General features: G+C 52.2%; 8 protein-coding genes across 8 annotated transcripts; 4 read left to right on the forward strand and 4 right to left on the reverse strand.

Moving 5' to 3' along the window:
• Window positions 1-643: 643 nt before the first annotated feature.
• GLOTRDRAFT_126490 (Nucleotidylyl transferase) lies at window positions 644-1,833 on the forward strand (the record flags this gene model as incomplete). Its single annotated transcript, XM_007865108.1, has 4 exons — window positions 644-1,013; window positions 1,073-1,327; window positions 1,392-1,601; window positions 1,655-1,833. 4 exons carry the CDS (start codon window positions 644-646, stop codon window positions 1,831-1,833), a joined length of 1,014 nt encoding a protein of 337 aa, XP_007863299.1.
• Window positions 651-3,299, reverse strand: GLOTRDRAFT_56532 (20S proteasome subunit). Its single transcript, XM_007864820.1, has 10 exons — window positions 3,059-3,299; window positions 2,843-2,993; window positions 2,722-2,790; window positions 2,526-2,668; window positions 2,447-2,476; window positions 2,152-2,392; window positions 1,655-2,095; window positions 1,392-1,601; window positions 1,073-1,327; window positions 651-1,013 (listed from the first exon to the last, which is right to left on the reverse strand). The coding sequence occupies exons 1-7, from the start codon at window positions 3,230-3,232 to the stop codon at window positions 1,965-1,967; spliced, it is 939 nt and encodes a 312-aa protein (XP_007863011.1). The 5' UTR covers window positions 3,233-3,299; the 3' UTR covers window positions 651-1,013; window positions 1,073-1,327; window positions 1,392-1,601; window positions 1,655-1,964.
• Window positions 3,300-3,920: 621 nt separating this feature from the next.
• GLOTRDRAFT_126492 (S-adenosyl-L-methionine-dependent methyltransferase) lies at window positions 3,921-5,457 on the reverse strand (the record flags this gene model as incomplete). Its single annotated transcript, XM_007865109.1, has 11 exons — window positions 3,921-4,041; window positions 4,101-4,188; window positions 4,238-4,544; window positions 4,603-4,671; window positions 4,721-4,736; window positions 4,790-4,810; window positions 4,864-4,938; window positions 4,996-5,153; window positions 5,203-5,220; window positions 5,283-5,324; window positions 5,383-5,457. The coding sequence occupies 11 exons, from the start codon at window positions 5,455-5,457 to the stop codon at window positions 3,921-3,923; spliced, it is 990 nt and encodes a 329-aa protein (XP_007863300.1).
• Window positions 5,458-6,056: 599 nt separating this feature from the next.
• Window positions 6,057-7,248, forward strand: GLOTRDRAFT_109986 (ubiquitin-conjugating enzyme9). The gene is made up of 8 exons (XM_007865110.1): window positions 6,057-6,232; window positions 6,296-6,379; window positions 6,442-6,490; window positions 6,546-6,569; window positions 6,625-6,734; window positions 6,788-6,867; window positions 6,928-6,948; window positions 7,000-7,248. The coding sequence occupies exons 1-8, from the start codon at window positions 6,167-6,169 to the stop codon at window positions 7,040-7,042; spliced, it is 477 nt and encodes a 158-aa protein (XP_007863301.1). The 5' UTR covers window positions 6,057-6,166; the 3' UTR covers window positions 7,043-7,248.
• Window positions 7,249-7,402: 154 nt separating this feature from the next.
• Window positions 7,403-8,116, reverse strand: GLOTRDRAFT_136808 (ribonucleoprotein-associated protein). Its single transcript, XM_007865111.1, has 4 exons — window positions 7,981-8,116; window positions 7,856-7,916; window positions 7,702-7,805; window positions 7,403-7,640 (listed from the first exon to the last, which is right to left on the reverse strand). The coding sequence occupies exons 1-4, from the start codon at window positions 8,035-8,037 to the stop codon at window positions 7,482-7,484; spliced, it is 381 nt and encodes a 126-aa protein (XP_007863302.1). The 5' UTR covers window positions 8,038-8,116; the 3' UTR covers window positions 7,403-7,481.
• Window positions 8,117-8,446: 330 nt separating this feature from the next.
• Window positions 8,447-9,795, forward strand: GLOTRDRAFT_56541 (uncharacterized protein). The gene is made up of 5 exons (XM_007864821.1): window positions 8,447-8,582; window positions 8,641-8,772; window positions 8,832-9,182; window positions 9,241-9,361; window positions 9,414-9,795. The coding sequence occupies exons 1-5, from the start codon at window positions 8,516-8,518 to the stop codon at window positions 9,643-9,645; spliced, it is 903 nt and encodes a 300-aa protein (XP_007863012.1). The 5' UTR covers window positions 8,447-8,515; the 3' UTR covers window positions 9,646-9,795.
• A 152-nt stretch (window positions 9,796-9,947) lies between these two features.
• On the forward strand, window positions 9,948-15,494 carry GLOTRDRAFT_114553 (uncharacterized protein; the record flags this gene model as incomplete). The annotated part of the gene is made up of 23 exons (XM_007865112.1): window positions 9,948-10,299; window positions 10,358-10,402; window positions 10,455-11,132; window positions 11,185-11,411; window positions 11,471-11,698; window positions 11,763-11,811; window positions 11,867-12,000; window positions 12,073-12,167; window positions 12,220-12,261; window positions 12,312-12,368; window positions 12,422-12,518; window positions 12,579-12,681; window positions 12,731-12,767; window positions 12,821-12,842; window positions 12,900-12,913; window positions 12,963-13,019; window positions 13,079-13,361; window positions 13,410-13,433; window positions 13,486-13,561; window positions 13,611-14,076; window positions 14,130-14,988; window positions 15,041-15,145; window positions 15,223-15,494. The coding sequence occupies 21 exons, from the start codon at window positions 9,948-9,950 to the stop codon at window positions 14,215-14,217; spliced, it is 3,174 nt and encodes a 1,057-aa protein (XP_007863303.1). The 3' UTR covers window positions 14,218-14,988; window positions 15,041-15,145; window positions 15,223-15,494.
• GLOTRDRAFT_126497 (uncharacterized protein) lies at window positions 14,620-16,757 on the reverse strand (the record flags this gene model as incomplete). Its single annotated transcript, XM_007865113.1, has 4 exons — window positions 14,620-14,988; window positions 15,041-15,145; window positions 15,223-16,229; window positions 16,439-16,757. The coding sequence occupies 4 exons, from the start codon at window positions 16,755-16,757 to the stop codon at window positions 14,620-14,622; spliced, it is 1,800 nt and encodes a 599-aa protein (XP_007863304.1).
• Between the last annotated feature and the right edge of the window lie 2,339 nt (window positions 16,758-19,096).

The raw sequence follows: 19,096 nt of genomic DNA on the forward strand, positions 1-19,096 counted from the left end.
AAGGATATTTTTGGGAGTGCCAGGGATTTCCTCGAGATCTCACAGGTCAACCTCGCCTTGTTAAGACCAACAATTGTCGTCCAGAGTGAATCGCGACTACTGTGGCTGTAGTGTGAAAGCCCCAGAGCGTCCGGGAAGACTTGAGGTCGTACAATTCTAGTGCAATTTACCCCGCAACGTTTGATGCGAATACTAATGCCTGGCCAATCAACCAGGACACGGTCTCGATTCTGCATTCTCAGATAATTGTTAGGGCTTTACTCCTGGGGGTCCATAGGTACATACACCGTATTATCTCCCTTTGGCATAGACTTGCGCTGTCTTCACATCGCACAGTCACTGCAGAGCCTGAGTCCTGGCTCACTACAGCAGTTCAAACACCTTTTGTCGTGGAAGTGTGTGTTTGTCATGTAGTGCTGATTCGAATGTAGAGAGTGCTTGGCATGAGTATGTATGGGATAGATAGGGCGCCATAAACCTGAGTACAGCATTGCGATCTGCAGGGAAGAAAGCTACCTTGCTATTACTCGCGTGTATAGCTCACGTCCGCAGAGAATGACGCTATCGTTATCACCGGAAATGAAGGTATAACACAACAGCAAATGGCGTCGGGTGCAAGTGATGGCATACGCAGACCCCTACAATGCCTCCATTCGCGGTACCCGACACTGACCATGCCGTTCTCATCGGTCTCCTTGAGTCCTTCGAAGCAGCTCATAGTCTGGGTCCTGCCATATCGCTAGCCACGACCAGAACACGGAAACGATTGCTCATTGTCCTCGTCTCCGAACTGTTCAACCCTTTCGATGGCACTGCTGAACATGGCGTATCCCCTACGAGCGCATGGGACAATGTTCAGAGGCTCCTGACCTATGTATATGTGCAAGCAACCAAGACTGCGCAGGACCATGACCGAGTCTTGATGGATGTCGACGTCCTACTGAAAGGTACACATGACCATCTGCCGGAGGCATCGGGCGATGGGATGCAGCGGTTGTTCAGGGTCGCAGGAGGTGCGCAAAGGAACTGCGAATGTTATATCTAAGTTGGGATGAACATGCTGTCCTGATAGACCCAGAACTCCGTACACAACTTCCCCAATCCGTGTTATCATTGCCGCAGACATGGCTACCTCCAGGAGGTCCTGCATATCTGTCAGTAGAGACACGCTCGAAGAGTGGTCCTAGCAACCAAGATGAGCACCTGCCACCCGTGTATCCTGTCGTGGCGTTAGGGGGCACATTCGACCACCTGCACGCTGGGCATAAGATCCTCCTGAGCATGAGCGCTTGGATTGCTCAGGAGAAAGTGATCGTCGGGGTTACAGGTGAGTTACTTTCTGTCTTATCCCTGTGATCCAGATTCAGACGTGGATCGATGCCATGCTCTAGGGGATAAGCTGTTGGTGAACAAGTCCAACAAAGAAGTTTTGGAGAAGCTCCCTGAGCGAGTGGCCCGCGTTCGGGCTTTCTTGGAATTGTTCAAGCCCGGCCTCGTGTATAACATCGTGGCCATCGACGACGTCTACGGTCCTACAGCCTGGGACCCGAACATCCAAGCGTTGGTCGTGAGCCAGGAGACTTTGCCTGGTGCTGCCTCCAGTACGTATCGTTCAACATACTTGCCTGAACATATCCTGAAAACGTGGGCGCAGTCGATAAACTCCGCAAGGAGAAGTCTCTGCCACCTCTGCGAACATTTGTCATAGACGTGATATCGTCTACAGAGTCCAGTCTTGATCACACAAATGCTGAACTGCTCAAACAGGCGAAGATGAGCAGTACATTCATCCGTAAATGGATAGCAGCACACATCGGTACCGGTAAGATATGAATGGAGGACTACCGCTTCACACTACCCCGCAGGTACAAGCCGTCCACAGGTGACGCTATACCGGACCATGCTTAATGGAATGTATATCAGAGATATGTAAAGTACAGAATTGGAACACCGTAAGCGGAAGTCTATGAGGCTACAGCAGGAGCAGCCGACGAGACGCGGCCTTCGACGCGGACGTCATAGCCGTACCCGGTCTTCGCGCTGCCAGGGACGTCGCCGGGTCCTTCGTAGTGCATCTTAGTAATATCGTAGTTGCCTGCACGCATGACAATAAGCTCTTCAGCCAAAACAAAAAGGCGTCGGAACACGCACCGAGGAAACGCCATCCATCTTCCTTGACATGATACAAGTTGCAAGTGTTACCTGAGAAGGCATCACGGTGCCCTGCAGCGTAAATACTCCGGCGACCTAATTCCTGGGCCTCCTCATCTGTGAGGTCCCACCGGTAACCTTGATCCAGAACACCGTAGGCAAAAGTGCTTCCTGAGCCGACGGAGAACAGGTCGCCCTTTAGTCGCGTGCCGTCGGAGTCTACATAGAATACAGCGGGTCCCTAGTGCCGTATCACTCAGCGCTGAAGAAGGGGATATCCTTTGGATGCGCGTACCGTTTTGTCCCATCCGCAGATCATGGTTCCCTGAGAACAGATGAACAAAGATCGATCAGCCGCCGACGGGTCGACGCACCATACTGAGACCCATGCCCTTGTAACTGTAAACAAGGTTGCTCAAATATTTGCTAGCGGCGGCGACGGAGATCCGTTCCCGGTTTCGCAGTTCGTGTAACCGGCATTGGATACCAAGGTACGTCTCCCAATATTGACAGTCGGCTTAACATATCGCTCAGTACTTGTTAGAAGGTAGAAGATAAGATTTCAATTACCGGCTCCTCCAGCCATAGTTCCGAGCAAGTACGGATTAATCTCAATGACCTTCTTCACCGTCCCAGATGCTGCCAACGGACGTGACTACGGAATGAAGTCGTAGCAAACACTGGCACGAACCGATGTAGCTTCCAGCTGTTGCTCTAGAGTCGACTGCCACGATCACGCCTCCTTGGAATCGGAAAGCCAAAGTAGTTGTTCCATGCTGAATCTTGATCCTGCAGTTGGGATCGGCGTGGTCGTCCGTGTGCAAGCGCAGAAATGCTGTAGGCTAAAAGCAGTGTTGGTACCTCCATTCAGGATTATCATCACTCCTTAGGCTACCGGATAACTCACGTCGTGGACAGCAGGGACAGAGAAACTTGGCACGCCTTTCGCTAAGTTGCCAAAGCCAGCCTCAGAACCCCATGCAGCATCCGAGAACTCTTCGTCGTCGTCTACAAGAGCCTGCGCCTTCCGAATGACACTGAGTGCACTGCTGGTAGAGAACTGGTTGACGAAAGTGTTCATGGCGCGTTCACGGCCGAAAGCAAAGTACAATATGTGTATTGAGCGTGAAGGTGACGCGGCTATTGCAAGCAGACGCGTCCCGTGGGAAACCGTGGGCTCAGCTGATGCTTCTCGAGATGGTTGCCTAATTAGGGCATGTAAGAACGAAGGTTCCCAGTTGTATTCTCATCGACACTCAGTTTCGCATCGGAGAACTCGGATCGATGTTGGCCATCCCGCTGTTCTGCACGTTCACCACGACGACCCCATGTTGTATCGATAACTGAAGGAACTCCGTAGGGGACGGGTCATGACATGACCAGCGGGTCCTGTGTCCAGCAGCCTGGCGAGGGCACATGCTTCAAGCTTGTCCGTGTTCCGCGTCGCAAGCAGCAGAACTGAACTGGCAATTGTTTGGCCACCGAACAAACGTGGAACCCCGCTGCCGCCGGCGGTGATAAGCTTCGACCTGCGGTGACTCCCTTCCGTTGGTGTGCGACTAGGTCTACATAGGTATGCTAGAAACCCATCTTCCACACCTTCTGCAGGCTAGAGGAGGACATGCCTAATGCCATTTATTCTACGTAGACAACTAGACTGACGTTTGTACGGTTGAACGTGGAAATTATTAGAAGCTGTTACATATTATGAAAGTGGAGAAGCATGACACGAGGTGCTAGACGATTCAGGCCGACCTTCGGGCGAGTATCTATGCGGCCTTTATAGCCCAAGCAAAATTCCAGCGGCTGTACAAGTGTACTCGCAGAGATTGGACCTCAATGGCTGCCTCGCGTTGCATCTTCTCCACTGTCTCAGGGAAATATCCCTCGCTGATATTTTGAATGTAAGACGTCAGGGATCACTCAGCTGGAGCGCAGTCAACTCTCACCTCAGTAGGAGCGGTGCCATTCCGTTGATATGAGTCAAGGTATTCGTGCGCATCATTTCGGCCATCTGTCTTTCTCTAGGAGAAGCAGCTGGCGGAGATAACTTAAGAGAAAATTTGACAAGAAGCGCACGACTCACTTTCGACCCAAGGCCCTATGGGGACGAATATTTTGTTCCAACCGATGTTGGTGAAGTGTCCGTCTTCCTGCAGCCATCTGGGCGTGAGGGTTGGAGAGTCGATGCAACCGCCACGATTTTTCATGGCATTATACGCCGCGAAAAATACCTTCTGCGTCCAAGTAAAGCCGGGCTCTCCCGGTTCTAGAGCTGCTAGTGGCTCTTTCGACTCGTCGTAGAGCTGCATCTCCCCGTCCGCCAGGAGTAGGACTCCACCAGGTCGAAGGGCGTTAGCAAACTCTCGTAGGAGACCTTTGAAGTCGTGTATCTAGAGAGGGGATTGTTACTCTCTTGTATCGAAGTGGGAGAGTTCATTGAGCACTTACGCCAGCTGAGATTGCACGAGCGTGTATGACATCAAAGTTCTGTCTATAATGGGCAAAACCCAAATTTGCCTGAATAAAGTCAACACAAATGGACATAGCGGGAGAAAGTGGAACACACATCATCGATTTCGAATCTGAAGTCGGACGTGAGATTCCGGAGCTACCTAAATAGACCAACCAAACTGACCTGACATTTTCTGGCAGTGGTCTCAATGAACTCGAGCGTTAGCAGGCGGCAAGGCGTGGAGGAAGTATACTGACCCGGTCACACGTATTGGTGCAAGATCCACACCAACCACATTGCAGTGAGGAAAAGCCTTCGCCATATCCAAGGCCCTGCATGTTGATCGGCGTAAATGACGCTGTCTAGAGGCTGGGGAAAAGATAGTTCACCAGCTTCCGCTGCCAGTACCAACATCGAATATGGCAGGCTGGTAATCATTTCGAGGTCGTAGGGCATGATGAACCATCTCTGGAGCTGTATAGAGATCCCCGAGCATTAGGGTGTAAATCTGATGCTGCAAATCCAAGCGCTGATGCTCTTCGACATCCTATGACGGAATCAGTCTATGCATTGGGGCAGGTGTTGCCTCTACGTACAGCAGGAAGCATGTATGTCTGCAAATAACACACAGTAAGAGCCGGGGGAGGGGGCCTTTGACTGCTGTAGGTTTACTTACTTCATTTTGGCTATTGAGGATCCGTCCGTGGACACTACGAAGCTGTCACGACCGTAAGATCTTAGTGGGCGACTCCTACGACAAGTACAAACCAACTTACTACTAGCCGCTCGTCGATGGAAGGGTGGAAGGAGTATAAGGATGGCGCAGGACTGCCCGACCTGACAGAGGACATATCGGTGTCATAGTCATCCTCCTGCATAGGTCGTGGAGCCAAGGACAGAGCGCGCTAGAGAGTGTCGACAAACACGCCGCACCTCCACTGCACTCAAACTATATAAACAGATGTACGGTAACTGAGTATGGTGGACATTTCTCCTCCGCCGGTGAGGCTGTGGGTCCTCATTATCTTGGGCCGAGATATTCTAAACGTGGTGAGATTGGTTATCTCGTATGCGGAAGCGTCTACGCAAATATAGAATCATGATCGTGTCTCCCGGAGATGCCACAGTTGTATTGTCTTCGTCTCGAATTCTTAGATGCCTCGAGGTTGACCATCGGAAGCCCATCGGCTTTTAGATTCTCGCTGCGTTGGATCTGACCAGTGGGGAAAGTAGCCTCGAGGAAGCAGGTCCGATCACATTCCATATTTTGCGAAGTACCAGAGTGTAGGCGGCTGCTGCCCAAGGGGCCGACGCCAGATGCCGCCCTTGCAGTCAGTGCACAGATCAACGCCAGATCTTGCATTTCGGTCACAATTGCAGTGCCACGTGCAATTTGTGGCCCGTGTTATGACTAAGCAGTGTGGATGGGAGTAGGATGCGGCGGCGCGTCTCAGCATTCAGGTTACTGCTTCCACACGCCAGAGAACGCGTCAGGATTGCAAAATCCAACATACGTATTCCAAGCCACCCCACTGAACTGTACGAAACCGATCGTCCCGAATGTCAGGAATCTGCAGAACACGTCTCGCCGAGGAGCGGAAGCAGTGGCGAAAGGACCATCCATTCGTTAGTAGAACCGCATATGCATGGATCGAGCGTGAATATCACGTATACTCACGCGTCTTTTAGGGCTTCTATGCGAAGCCTACCAAGGCCGCGGATGGATCCATGAATCTGATGGAGTGGGAGGTCGGCATCCCGGGAAAAGCTGGGGTGAGCTGTTGTTCTACCTTTCATATAAGCCAATGTTAATACGGGCCCTCTTTTGCCGACAGACACCATGGGAGGGCGGTGTATATAAGTTAATGATGATATTCCCTGAGGGTATGCTCACGCCAGCCAGCCCAGGAACCAACGATACTGATTGGTTTACCTCCAGATTACCCATCGAAACCGCCGAAGTGTGAATACTTTTGTTCTGCTCAGAGAGCCATACGCTAACGTCTTGCATCTGATAGGCAAATTTAGTCCGCCATTATTTCACCCGAATGTTTATCCATCAGGGACTGTCTGCTTGTCTATCTTGGACGAGGAGAAGGGGTGGAAGCCCGCCATCACCATCAAGCAGGTATGGGCTGCGGGGATCGCGGAAGTGGTCGTCCTTAACTGAAGCGGCTGTAGATCGTCCTTGGGATCCAGGATCTTCTCGATGATCCCAACGTGAATGACCCAGCGCAAAGCGATGCGTATACTATGTTCAAGTGAGTATATCCTTAATAGTCGCATATCAGTCCCACAGCTGATATCGACACCCTCATCAGAAATGACAAGGTGGCGTACGAGTACGTTTTCCCCAAATCTGCGTGCCTTCGCGGATTCTGACACGTTGGCAGGCGTCGAGTACGGCAACAAGCCCGTGAAAACATTCCTAAATGAGTGGAAACCTCTACAAGTGCTGTGCCTTGCTTTCCATCCTTCTCTCACACTTGCTATGTTCATGCTATATACTTTCCACGGGCTTATTCGGGTCACCACGTATTATGTGCAAGGAAACTGTATACAATAATCTTATGACCGACGGAAACCCGCCAAATCTGAGATATCATCTCAAATCGCCGTGGAGCGAGTGGCATGAACGGAACAAATTGCATGAGCCTCGTGTCAATCCCGCAAGGTGAGAGCAAACGTGTTACGGTGTGATCCTCTCCGGATCGGACGATGTGAAGATAGCGAGTCGCCCCGGAATGTGGACTCTGCCGCAACGGAAGATGTTCCCATCGGACACCCAGCAGCCGACCGGGTAACTTGAACTTCCTTCGAGTAAGCGATCAAGAATGAGCACTCGCTTCATGGGAGCCAGAACCAATACATGACTTTAGACTATAAGCTTCTCGATGGCGTTCTTAACCGTCTGAATCTGGCTTTGGAGCTCCCTGGACTCATTAGTGGTGACGCTCGCGGCAATGACCGGCCTGGAGACACCGCAGGCCCGACCAAGGGCTGTCTTCGAGGGCACAAACACATACGGAACGTTCTGGAGAGCGAAGACGTCAACACGGACCGCTTTAGCCAATGAAATATCGGCGTATGCGCACCTTCTCTTCACACAGTAATGGAAGGTGAAGCAGGATTTCTAGGGGCTCAGTGTCGGCGGTTAGGATGATAAACTCCGCAATACCGCGATTGAGGGTCTTGGTGGCTGAAAGACAACGTCACAAACGCCGCACGAAGAGTTTGTGGGATGCGCACCTTCGTTAGCCCCCTTCTTCAATTGCTTGTATTGGGAGGCCTGTTGTACCAGATCAAGGATCTACGCGCATGCGAGAGCTCAGGGTCATTATAATTGTCTCTAGCGTAAACAAGTTTGTCCTCACCTGGTTCGTCAGTTCCGCTTCAGCAAGGGGCCACGCTTTTCCTCTAGCCTCAGCCATTATGTTTCGACCTCACGTATAGGATGATCCTTGGTCAAATTGAAGGGGACAGTTGTCTTCTGAGAGACAGCAGTCAGTTGAAGGAAAGAAGGTGAACATGCACTGCAAAGCATTTTGTTGCGAGCCACGTGCCGATCGTTCCTCCTGCCAAAAACGGCCAAAATACGAGCGCATCAAAAACCGAGCACGCCTCTAGTCCGGCTTTCAGACTGTGGACAGGCCATTTTTCTCACTGAAACGAATGGTCTTACTGTCTTTCCTTAGGTATCTTTCCAACTAATATGCTTGCTGAGGCTGCCCAACTTTTATAATGATACGGACCACCCTCAGCCCCCTGTGACAAAGACGTGACCGCGGGTTGTGATCGAATAGCCGAGACTTCCTAAGTACGCGTTCGAACTTGATCGGACGCCAATAAGGTCCCACAGCTCTGGTCACCTGTACGCCGCATACTTTCTGCTCAGTCGTCCTGCTCTAAATGTCGTCCGACCTGTCTGTTGTCAATATTCATACCCCGAGTTCTTCCTTCGCCATCGTTCATTCACGTATGTGAGCCCGGGCTTCTGGGCACGAAATATGAAGCTAATATTCGCGGTTGCGCAGTTACATCTGATTCACTGCAAAGTCTCCTCGACACACTCAGTCGGAAAGCGCATACGGATTATCATGGCGAGCGAGTGGGACCGGGCTGGCTCAAGTATGAATGGAATGGCACTGTCTGGAATTTGGATGACGGTAAGCCTGTTACGTCTAGTGCAGGACGCGCAGCTCTTGAACTTGTTCATCCATTGTAGACTCGGATTACACCATCTTCAAATGGCGACAAAAGTCGGCATCCGAATCGTCGCTTGGTCACACGCCTACTCTGCACTTGCACAACCCCAAGCAGCCTCTGCCAGTACCTTCTTCCTACCGAAACCCCTCCTTCTACTTATTCCGGGAGAATGGTCCCACCGCCTCTTCTATACGTTCGCCGTCGAGATTAGGAGCACGCTCTGTCAAAAGTGGCAAATCCAGTAGACGGAAAAGCCAACTTCAGGAGGACGATGACGATGGAATTCCAAAATTCAAGAAGGAGTTTGAGAAATTCCATAGTGAGAACGGAGTACGAACCATTTTAGGGAGCATTGGACCCGTAAAGGATGGTGTGTATATCCCGTCGCTTACTCCCCCCTTTGCCGTTACTAATCCGAGTCTCCGCAGTACGCATGCTACTAAAGAACGGATACAGGCATGTCTACATTTCCCGAAAGTTTGCGCTAAAGCATGGATTTATCCCTGCTGATGCTGCGCCGGGTCACTACGGCTATAGTGGTCTCGTCAAGTAGGTTTCCTCCGGTCGCCTTAAATAATATGGCCTGACAAGGTGCTTTCAGCATCGGCAAGTGGCCGCTCACCGTTGGCCGCACGAAGACACTGCATTCCGTGTACCTATCGGAGGAGTCACATTTCGATGTCGTCTTAGGGCGGTCCTTTATGGAGATGCGGCAAATAAAGACTGATCCTACTGACCCCACGGACATCGTTTGTCTGGACACTGGTGAGAAGATCGATTGCGAGCTGGTCATTCTGAAAGACGGGAAGGGTGAGATTGTTACCGTTACATGATCTTGTGCTGGACATCATGGACTCTTGTATTTCATGGACAATGTATGTACTGTAGAACCTGTTCATATGAGTTATGTATTCTCTTGCCTGTCGGATTCAATAGCTAGCTTGTTACTAGTACTGTAGCTCCCTGACCTAAGACGATTCGGGTAAGGTCAAGCTTGTTACCGGCGGTAGCTATGAAATAGCCGTGTATGTTTACATGACGTGAAGTGACGCGTTGAGAGCATATAACGCGCATGCTCTTATACCCTACTCAACGCTGGTGGCGATCGTAGACAGTCTGCTTTCTGGCACTGGTCATGAAGCGTCTATTCTCCAAGTCCTCGAAAAGCCCACCGCCCGCAAAGCCGGTGACCGTCCCTGCTGTTCCGAATCCGATCGCAAGTCCGACCCATCTGCAGCCAAAATATGTCATCCCCCCTGTTCCCCATCCATTTCCGTACGAACATATCGCTGTCCTTGTAACGCGGCAGGGACTGCTCTTGCGACCGTTTGTGCCGGGACTGGCGCATCCCGAATCCCATGTCCAGATCAGCTGGGGAGCGAAACCTGTTGTGGAGGAGGTTCCTGGGGACGGGGAAGGCCCGGACGCGGACTGGTCCGAATGTGTGGTCGTCTACGGGATTGTAGGGCTCATGGAGCTCTTCTCTGGTACGGTCATTGTTTGTATAGGGCCTAGGGGCTGACTGAATATCGTATGTCTATGTAGCGGCATATCTATTTGTTGTCTCATCTAGGTCTGAACCGGGTCCATGTAAGTATCCAAAATGCGTGTGTTGCGAAGCGGTAGCTTACGCCCTTCCAAGTGCTCGATCCCGCGCATCCAGTGTATGGAGTGAAAGGGGTTACTGCTATCCCACTAACAGAGGAACGGGCTAGGATGGCTGTCAACACCCTGGCCTCGAGGAATACTGCAGTAGCCAGGCCATCACTTCTCCCCTTTTCTCCCGCAGACGAGCAAACGGACCCTATCCAGGCAGAATCCTCGGAAGTTAAGGGTGCGGAGTCAGGATCGCCCCGCGTGAAGTTCTCTGCCGAAACACAAACGAAACTGATGACCCCCCTGAACAAGCAAGAGTTTTCATTGGAAGACGACGATACCCCGCCATCGCCGACAGAGTCAGGTGCTTCTACACCCTCGTCCGTAATGTCAGATAATACCTCGGTCGCGAAGACGATCGCGAATCGACTATCATTTTGGAACCGCCTTTCAGTGCCTGTACTCCCCAAGAGGGGCAATACTTCTGAATCTATTGACTCCGAGACTTCGCGTCTGACATTAGGTGAAGAGGGCGAGGAAGCTCTCGAATCGACTGTAAAGGATCCGTCGCAGGAACCTGGAGATGCGTTGACGAACATTCTCACCGAAACCGCCCCTGACCCGACATCAACTGAAGAAAGACATACACAGCTAGAGGACAAGATTATTAAAGAGACCATTAGAGAATTCTCGATGGGTGCTATGTACTTTGCGTACAACTTCGGTACGTGCATCCCTATTCAGTCTAAGGTACAGTATTGACACCCTTTGTGCAGACATTACGAGATCCCTTCAGCATAAACAACAAGAGCTTGTGAAGGCAAAGAAGCAAAACGAGCTGTTGGCGAATTTGAACGTCCTCGGTGAAGATAAGCATGGTAGCCCAGTCGGTGATCGTATAGATGTCCTTGCTGAGCCCTACCCGACTCTGCCACTTTGGCGACGAGTCGACCGTCAATTCTGGTGGAACGAATGGTTAAGCAAGCCTTTCATAGATGCTGGGGTGAGCCTGCATGACCACTAGTTGTATGAACGACGCATATATCTCAGTAATTGTCTCAGCTGCATTCGTACGTGCTGCCCATCATGCAAGGGTACTATCAGGTAGCATCCTTCAACGTTCCGCGCGAACCTGTAGGATCGGAAAAGGGAGAGTACGCTCCTGTGGACTACATCCTCGTTTCTCGGCGGTCGAGGGAGCGAGCCGGCCTCAGATACCAGCGACGGGGCATAGACGATGAAGCAAATGTCGCTAACTTTGTCGAGACCGAGGCTATCACGCGAGTGGAGGTACGTTTGGGACACTTTCGTCAGGCAGGTCGTCGGCAGATGTATAAATGATCTTCACTTGAAGCGCGAAGGAACGCAAAACATATTCAGCTATACCATAATTCGTGGATCTAGTAAGTGATTCCTGGTGTAGACCCATGATAGGATGCAAACCAAACTACGCACTAGTTCCCCTTTTCTGGACTCAACCTGGCTACAGCTTGAAGCCAGCTCCTGTGTTATCCCCGGAGCGAACACATGATCAACACTTAGATGCCATTCGAAGGCACTTCCAGAAGCTGATCTCCAAGTATGGGCCAAATGTGGGTTTTCACGTTTCTCGGCTCGTCGCCGGAGGACGGCGAAATCTAAAGTTTATCTTCATACTCAAATAGACCATCGTCAACTTAGCCGAACAACACGGCAAGGAGGCCGTTGTTACCAGCGCGTACCGGCAGTACACGTCCGAGCTCAACATTCCAGAAGTACAGTAAGTGAAACTCACCTCCCCAATCCTGTATCGATTAATGATTCTTTCACAGGTACAATGACTACGACTTCCATACTGAGACGAAAGGGATGAAGTGAGTGCGGATATCTTGGTTACGAACGGCCAATCTGAATGTGGCTTTAGGTACGAGAACATCTCCAAGCTCATTGACAAGATGGAGCGTATCTTCGAAAGTCACGGGTGAGACTAGTCTTTTCTCTTGCAGGCTGTCGCACCGATTGTAACGACCCCAGATATTTCTGGGTCTCGAATGACCACCTTATGTCGGAACAGAAGGGTGTCTTCCGTGTAAATTGTATTGACTGCCTGGATCGGACGAACGTTGTGCAGGTAGGTCCGGAGAAGGCGATACGCATCCATCTGGCCGCTCACGACGCATTATGAGACTAGTCGGCGTTTGCGCGTCACGTATTAGACAGGCAACTGGGTGCATTAGCTCTTCTGAACCCCGCGGAGGGCATCAGAACAGAAACGGATGTGGTCTTCAATGACGGTATGTTATGGCTACCGTCGTATCTGCCGTTGTAGCTGATCTTACCAAGTATGGGCAAATAATGGGGATGCGATCAGCAGAATATAGTGAGTTATTCCGCACCGATGAAGTAGAGCTCATGGGTGACCCCCTCCCCAAGCGCCGGAACATCCGCCTTGAAGGTATGTCCTCTTAAGACTCGTCTTGCCCATGCATTCAGATTTGCCTTCCTCTTCTAGGGCGACTTCACGAGGTTTGGGTCTTGCTCGCATATTTCCTAACTTCACTAATGTTCCCGGAAGGACCGGCAAGCGTGACCTAGGCGGCATGCTGAACGACGGGGTGAATTCCCTTGCTAGGTTCGCCCTTTTGCTGTCCGCACTCACCCTCAAGGACCTCAACGTTGCATATGTTATAGGATGTACACGTCGACGTTCAGTGACTGGTTCTGTCAAGCAGTCATAGACTACATGCTGGGCTATCGCACACTCTCGGTCTTCTCCGAATTCCTGCTGAAGCTGCAATCCAGCGATCCTCGCGACCTGATCCGGTTGTCAAAGATCCGTGCGGAGGCTATCGCGACGTCTGTGTCTCGGGTGTTGCTGGAGGGAGAACGTTTACTCTCAGGATGGACCTTAATGTCCCCGCTGGAGCTAAATGCGAAAATAAGTCGAACCTTTGAAGAGAAGGTTGTCCTGTTGGTAAGCTCTTCGTCAGATCTTCCATGACTTCCGTGACACATTTCCTAGTCTGCGAGGGCACTGTACATAGTCGTAAGTTATCGTAAACGACCTCTGAGGCGGAGCATAACATGATGTGCTTCAGAGCTATGATTATAGCCTTGGCAAAGTCAAGATGTATACTCGTGTTCCTCTTGGGGACATTACCAAGATCAGCAAAGGCGAGTGTCATCACGTCATATTCGCAATCCTCTAATTAGCGGTATCCAGGCGCATACATCCTGTCACCGCTTGAGGAAGCCAGCAAAAACCCTCTACAAAATGCGGGGTTTGTAGTGACATGGCTGAACAATAATCAAGACACTCGCGTTACAAGCTACTCGATACGGAATAGTATCGAGACATTGTCTCCTCCATCATCTCCTATCACCTCCTCCCCAGGCAAGTTACCAAGCTCGCTGAGCTCACCACGAAAGGGATCAAAGCTGTCCAGGGTTTTGTCCAACGCTGCATCGGACGGCTCTAGTGCGACCAGCTACGCAGCCTTCAAAGTGCTGCCTCTAGACCCCGCACGAACACGGAGAGGATCGGGGAACTTCGAAGAGCCGGCCGATGACCTGACTGGCGCTACAAACTGCAAGGAGGCTGTTGACTTGATAGTTGACGCCATCGAACGAGCCTGCAAGGATGTGGGTAATACCCACGACAGTTTCGTGGTAGACGAGGATGTCGTGAGGTGAGTACGGATTACACTGGCCTCGGTCGCGATTGCTCAAGGACGTCCTTCAGTCTGGCTGATGCACAGAAGATGACAAGTGTATACTCGAAGATGGAGTATGGGATTAAGAGGTTGTTGTGGCTAGGCGCTGGTACCTAGAAGCACATCTCATCACTCTCAATGAACTCACTTGCATCATGGACATGTACAACTTTGCAGCTGTCGATTATACCAGTTCGAGTCCAGTGTAATAATGAGGAGGAATAATTTACAAAGGAGGGATTCCATTGCACGGAAAGTAAGATGTCGTGGAATGGATTGGGCGCGAGGTCGAAGAAGTGCGGTACTTAAGACAGACAAATATCCGAAAGATGATGTAAGTGGTGAAAGAGTAGTACAGTGGTATGAGTGAGGTCCGAATAATAGACACAAGCAAGGTATAAACCGTCCCGAAACGGAGCAAACGAAACCGGAAATCCGTGGACCGAAACCCAATATCTACCTGGCCAGTGGAAGTTTCGAAGTCGATGCCCGACCGGCCAAAGGCATGAATACTGCCCATTACCGCAGTCCGCTGCCACCCAATTGGGCTAAATCTATAAAGCGTGTGGTTCTCTTCATGGCCCTCCTCTCTCTCTCGTCGTCTTCGTCCTCGTCATCCTCACTATGGCCCATGAAGGCATGACGCTCGCACAACATCCTTCCGTCGACTTCGTAATATTCCTCCAAACGCTCCGTGCAGCCGCGAGGATGTTCGCAAAGCAGATGCTCAGGATGGTACCTGTCCCCAGCGTGCGAGACCGCACAAGGGCCTTCGATAGGCTGGCCGCAAGTGGCTGCCGCGCAGAGCGAGTCGTTGGCTTCGTGGTAATGATACGCGCAAAATGGCTTGCCGTCGAAGACATAGAAAGTCTTGTCCGGAAAGGGTTTCTGGGAAGGCGTAAGTTGTAGAAAGGCGATCAACAAAATAATAAACGCATACATGACAAGTATGGCAATTAAAGCATTCACGGTGATATTTGCCTTTCAGCTGGCCATCCGAGGAAGAGACGGCGTGTTTCTCAATCGGTAAGTTACAACGACGGCACTGTAACAGATAGTCAGTCTCTCAAAACTGGCAAAAGACGCGCACACAGCCAAGCAGATAGAGGGATCCGTGCTCACCTTTGGTAGATACATGTTCTTCCAGCACCTCTCACACATCACTTTACCCATATCCATCCTCACCCACCGGCCATCATCGATCCTCCTCTCGCACCGCACGCACACCCGCGTCTTCCTTTCCCTCTTCTTGCTGCTCTCACCAAGCGCATGCGTATGCAGCGTCGGGCTGGTATGGCTCCGCGTGGGCAGCTTCACTGCATTCACGCTCGACCCTCTGTTCGACGTCGTATTCGACTTCGTCAACCCAGGCGCGACCGCGTAGGACGTCGACGCCGTCGACGTCGTCGGCGACATCGGGTCCTCGAACAGCGTCTCCATCGCGTGCTCCAGGCCGCCCTTCGTGCTGGCGCGCGCCGAAGAGCGCGACGCGTCGGAGATACTCCGCATGGGCATGTCCGCTCTTGGCGGCGACGACGGCCGCCTGCCCGACGAGCCGGAGCTCGACGTCGACCCGGAGTAGCCGAGCTTCGCGGTCGACTTCTCGGAGAGCGACGGGAAACGGACCTGGTTGTTGTCCTTCGCAGCCAACGGCTTGACCGTAGGGCTGGCTATCAGGCCCCTCTCCTCTTCGTCCGTCTCGTCCGCGTATGCGAGCCCGCTCCCCGAGTACTCCGAGCCAGACTCGGGGTCGGGAGAAGGCGAGCGCGAAGTCTCTTTGTGTTCCAACCCGAACCCCGATACAGACGGAGACAACGGCATCTTGTTCTTGAATTTCTCAAAGAAGGGCATCATAGATCCGGAGGGCGTCATTGGCGTAGTAGGCGTCTGCGGTTGTTTGGCGTAGTCAGCGGGTGTGGGCGTCGGGGTCTGCGTCAGTCGGTCTATTTGAGAGAGTGTAGAAGGAGAGGGTGTTCTGGACGAAGCAATGGCAGGGCCAGCTGCAGGACGCGATGGAGACGAGGGTCCGCCGGGAGTTGCCAAGGGGAAAGAAGTCGGCGAGTAAGGTGAATGGGGTGAATGCGTGGATGAGTGTGTGCTAGGGTTGGGCGAGAGGGGGGGAGTGTTGGCTGCTATCAAAGCAAGGCGCAAAAAAAAACTCGAGTCAGCACGACATGCCATACTCGTATAAGAGAGGCCGGACAGGGTGGATCCGTTTCAGCGGGAGTTGGAAATCAGTGATAAACACTTAGGATCATGGGATGAGACAAGGTCAAAAGGGGCAGTGTCGTTGATGTACGGCGCAAAGTGACAGTCTAACATCAAAATTCGGACTTACCATGTAAAACGTTCGGCGCTGTACTGATGTCAAGGAACTTCGGGGCGTTCGGTCGACGACCATCCATACCGGGCGTTGCGAAGCTGGGACTGTGACTTGTTTGACCAGTGATATTGGTGGCGAACATGGCGGCTCTAGCGGCAGCTGCGAAACCTCTCCGACCAACTCCTGCCATACCGGCCTCTCCGCCGATCTTTGTGTCGATATCTTCGACATGCGGTGTTCCAGGTGTCGGCGGGATGGGCGCTGATGGTGGCGGAGGTGGAGGCGTATAGGCAGCGGGGGAGCTGGGATGGCGATACGCAGACAGCACACTCATGTGTTGCTGGTTCCTGGAAGGGGTTCTAGGGACCTGAGGTGGAGGACCAGACGAAGGAAAGGGAACATGGGCTGAGGCATTGCTAGGCCGTCGCATTGACGCCGGGGTACCTGTGCGAGAAGGAGGATGAACGAGCGGTGCGGATGGCGTTCCGGTACGAGCTGGGGGTATAACGGGGCTAGACATTGGTTCCGGGTATTCTCTCCTGGGGCTTGATAGCGTCCTTGCCCTGGGATCTACGGGCGTAGCAACCCGGCTGGGTGAGTAGGCAACAGGGCCGCCAGAGCGCCCAGGGGACGGAGGAGAAATAGTGCGTTGCGACGCATTTGAGGGAGTCCCAGCGCGATGAGAGTGAATGGACAAAGATGGCGTTCTCTGGCGATTTGGGGGCACAAGTTCTGACGCTCGGGGATCTGGAGGACCCGGGCTACGACGAGCGCTGAACGGTGAAGGGACTCGTGACGGTTCCTGGCCTCTTGATAAGGGACTTGGTCCCAGTTCAGGTCGCTGGTTGCGCCCACCGAGCGAAAGGGACGAAGACCTCGGCTGCGCTGGTGCTGGACCCGAAGGAGCTCCCGACGACGCGTTGGCCGGTGTCCCACCCCTGCTTGGAGAAGCCGGCGGTTGTTGAGAAGTCTGTGAGCGAGTGGCGGATACGAGGTTCTGGAGTCGCGTAGGAAGCAAGTCCGTCATGGATCTCGTCGATGCGGCGGGGGACTTTGGAAGTGGGGGTACCGGCTTGCAAACATGGTCGCCTAGCTCTGAAAGCGCGACTGGCTCATTGCAATTCGAGCATTTCACGGTTGGCAAGAGCTGGGAGAGACGAGGAGGGCCCGAGGGGGCAGGCGATAGTAACTGGGCCATGTGTTGATTCCGAGATAAAGAATGGACGAATAGTGTGCTTGGTGTATTAGACGGCCAGCGTGTACTAAGTGCTCAACGTCGGGCGCGGTGACGGCGAGCTCTAGCGGATGGACCGTGCACGTAGAGAGTAACGATTAGGGCGGCAGAAGTGTAACATAGAGAGGCAAGAGCAGCAGGAGAAAAGAAAAAGCAAGAGGACGACGCACGGGCGTCGGGAACCAACTCACGCGCAAAGAACCCAAGAACCCGCCCTGCCACGAGTCTCCCATCACCAGCCCGACGCGAACTCCAGTCATGCGCCCGCCACCGTCCCCTGCCAACCTTTCTGCTCTTTCGAGGCGCCGGTATAGCGGAATCAGCACAACGCGGCAGCATCTGCCAGGCTAGCATCGACGTGATATATATCAGGTAAATGCAGATCGCAGGCAGCCTCATTTGCCCCGCACATCCTTTCGCACCATCATGTACAAAGACCCATCTACGGTTGACCATCTGGGTCAGGTCAAATTTAAAAGTCACTGACTCACATTGCGACTGCTGTGTTCGATCCCCGGTGGGGTGGATGGGGATATTGGGCGGAGTTTGAATTGTCGCAATCCACTCAGCGGACGAGGGATACTGAAGGGGCTACAGTAAAAATGTACTACGTCTTGACAAGACTCCATCCGGACGCTCCTGAAGAAGTGTGACGCAAAATCTCTACACGATATGAGACTATGCTTGTTGTAAGAGATTTGTTGCTGAGAACATACGACGGGAGTTGCCGATATTTGAAGCTCCGCTCCACCAAACAAACGGTCAGCTGCAGTCTTGTGTATGGGTATGTCGCGCACTGGGCTTTTGTAGTATAATATTGGGGGCATAGTATAATATTGGGGGCATTCTATAAAGAGATACTGGAGTACCCGTGCTAGGGCTAGTGACCTCCAAGAGAAGAACACAGGCGGGGAGCTACATTAAGCAGCCACAGCCACTTGCGGGATATCAGTATCGGCAGGTGGACTGTGCAGCGCGAGGTGTAAACGGTTGTGAAGCATTAAAGGATACGGTTAGTACTAATGTGCACTAAACGGTACCGATAAGTCTTTCCGTCCGTCGCTCCCCGAAATATGTGGGCTGGGGATTCGCATCCTCTCGGAGTAGTGGTCCCGTGCCTCTTCCTCTTCTCCCTTTTACTACAGCGATATTGATTATCGAACAGTCACTACTAACTGTAAAATTCAGTGCCGCGCTACGTACATAATATTGATAGATGTATTCAACCTTCAGAGACTGTTTCGGGATTGGCCGAAAGCTGTCAACGCTGAGGATCGAACCTAAGGCAGCCTCGAAGTTGTGAGGCGACTTCTGAATTTGACCTGGCCCAGATGGTCAACCGTACCCATCACAATTCTTCCGCTTCGCACACTCGAAGCGGTATCGGTTAGTCCGCAGAAGGTGATATCAGAAGACTAAGTGCAATGGCGAGCAAATCT

This window comes from Gloeophyllum trabeum, assembly GCF_000344685.1.
Source record: "Gloeophyllum trabeum ATCC 11539 unplaced genomic scaffold GLOTRscaffold_00003, whole genome shotgun sequence".
Classification (NCBI taxonomy): Eukaryota; Fungi; Basidiomycota; class Agaricomycetes; order Gloeophyllales; family Gloeophyllaceae; genus Gloeophyllum; species Gloeophyllum trabeum.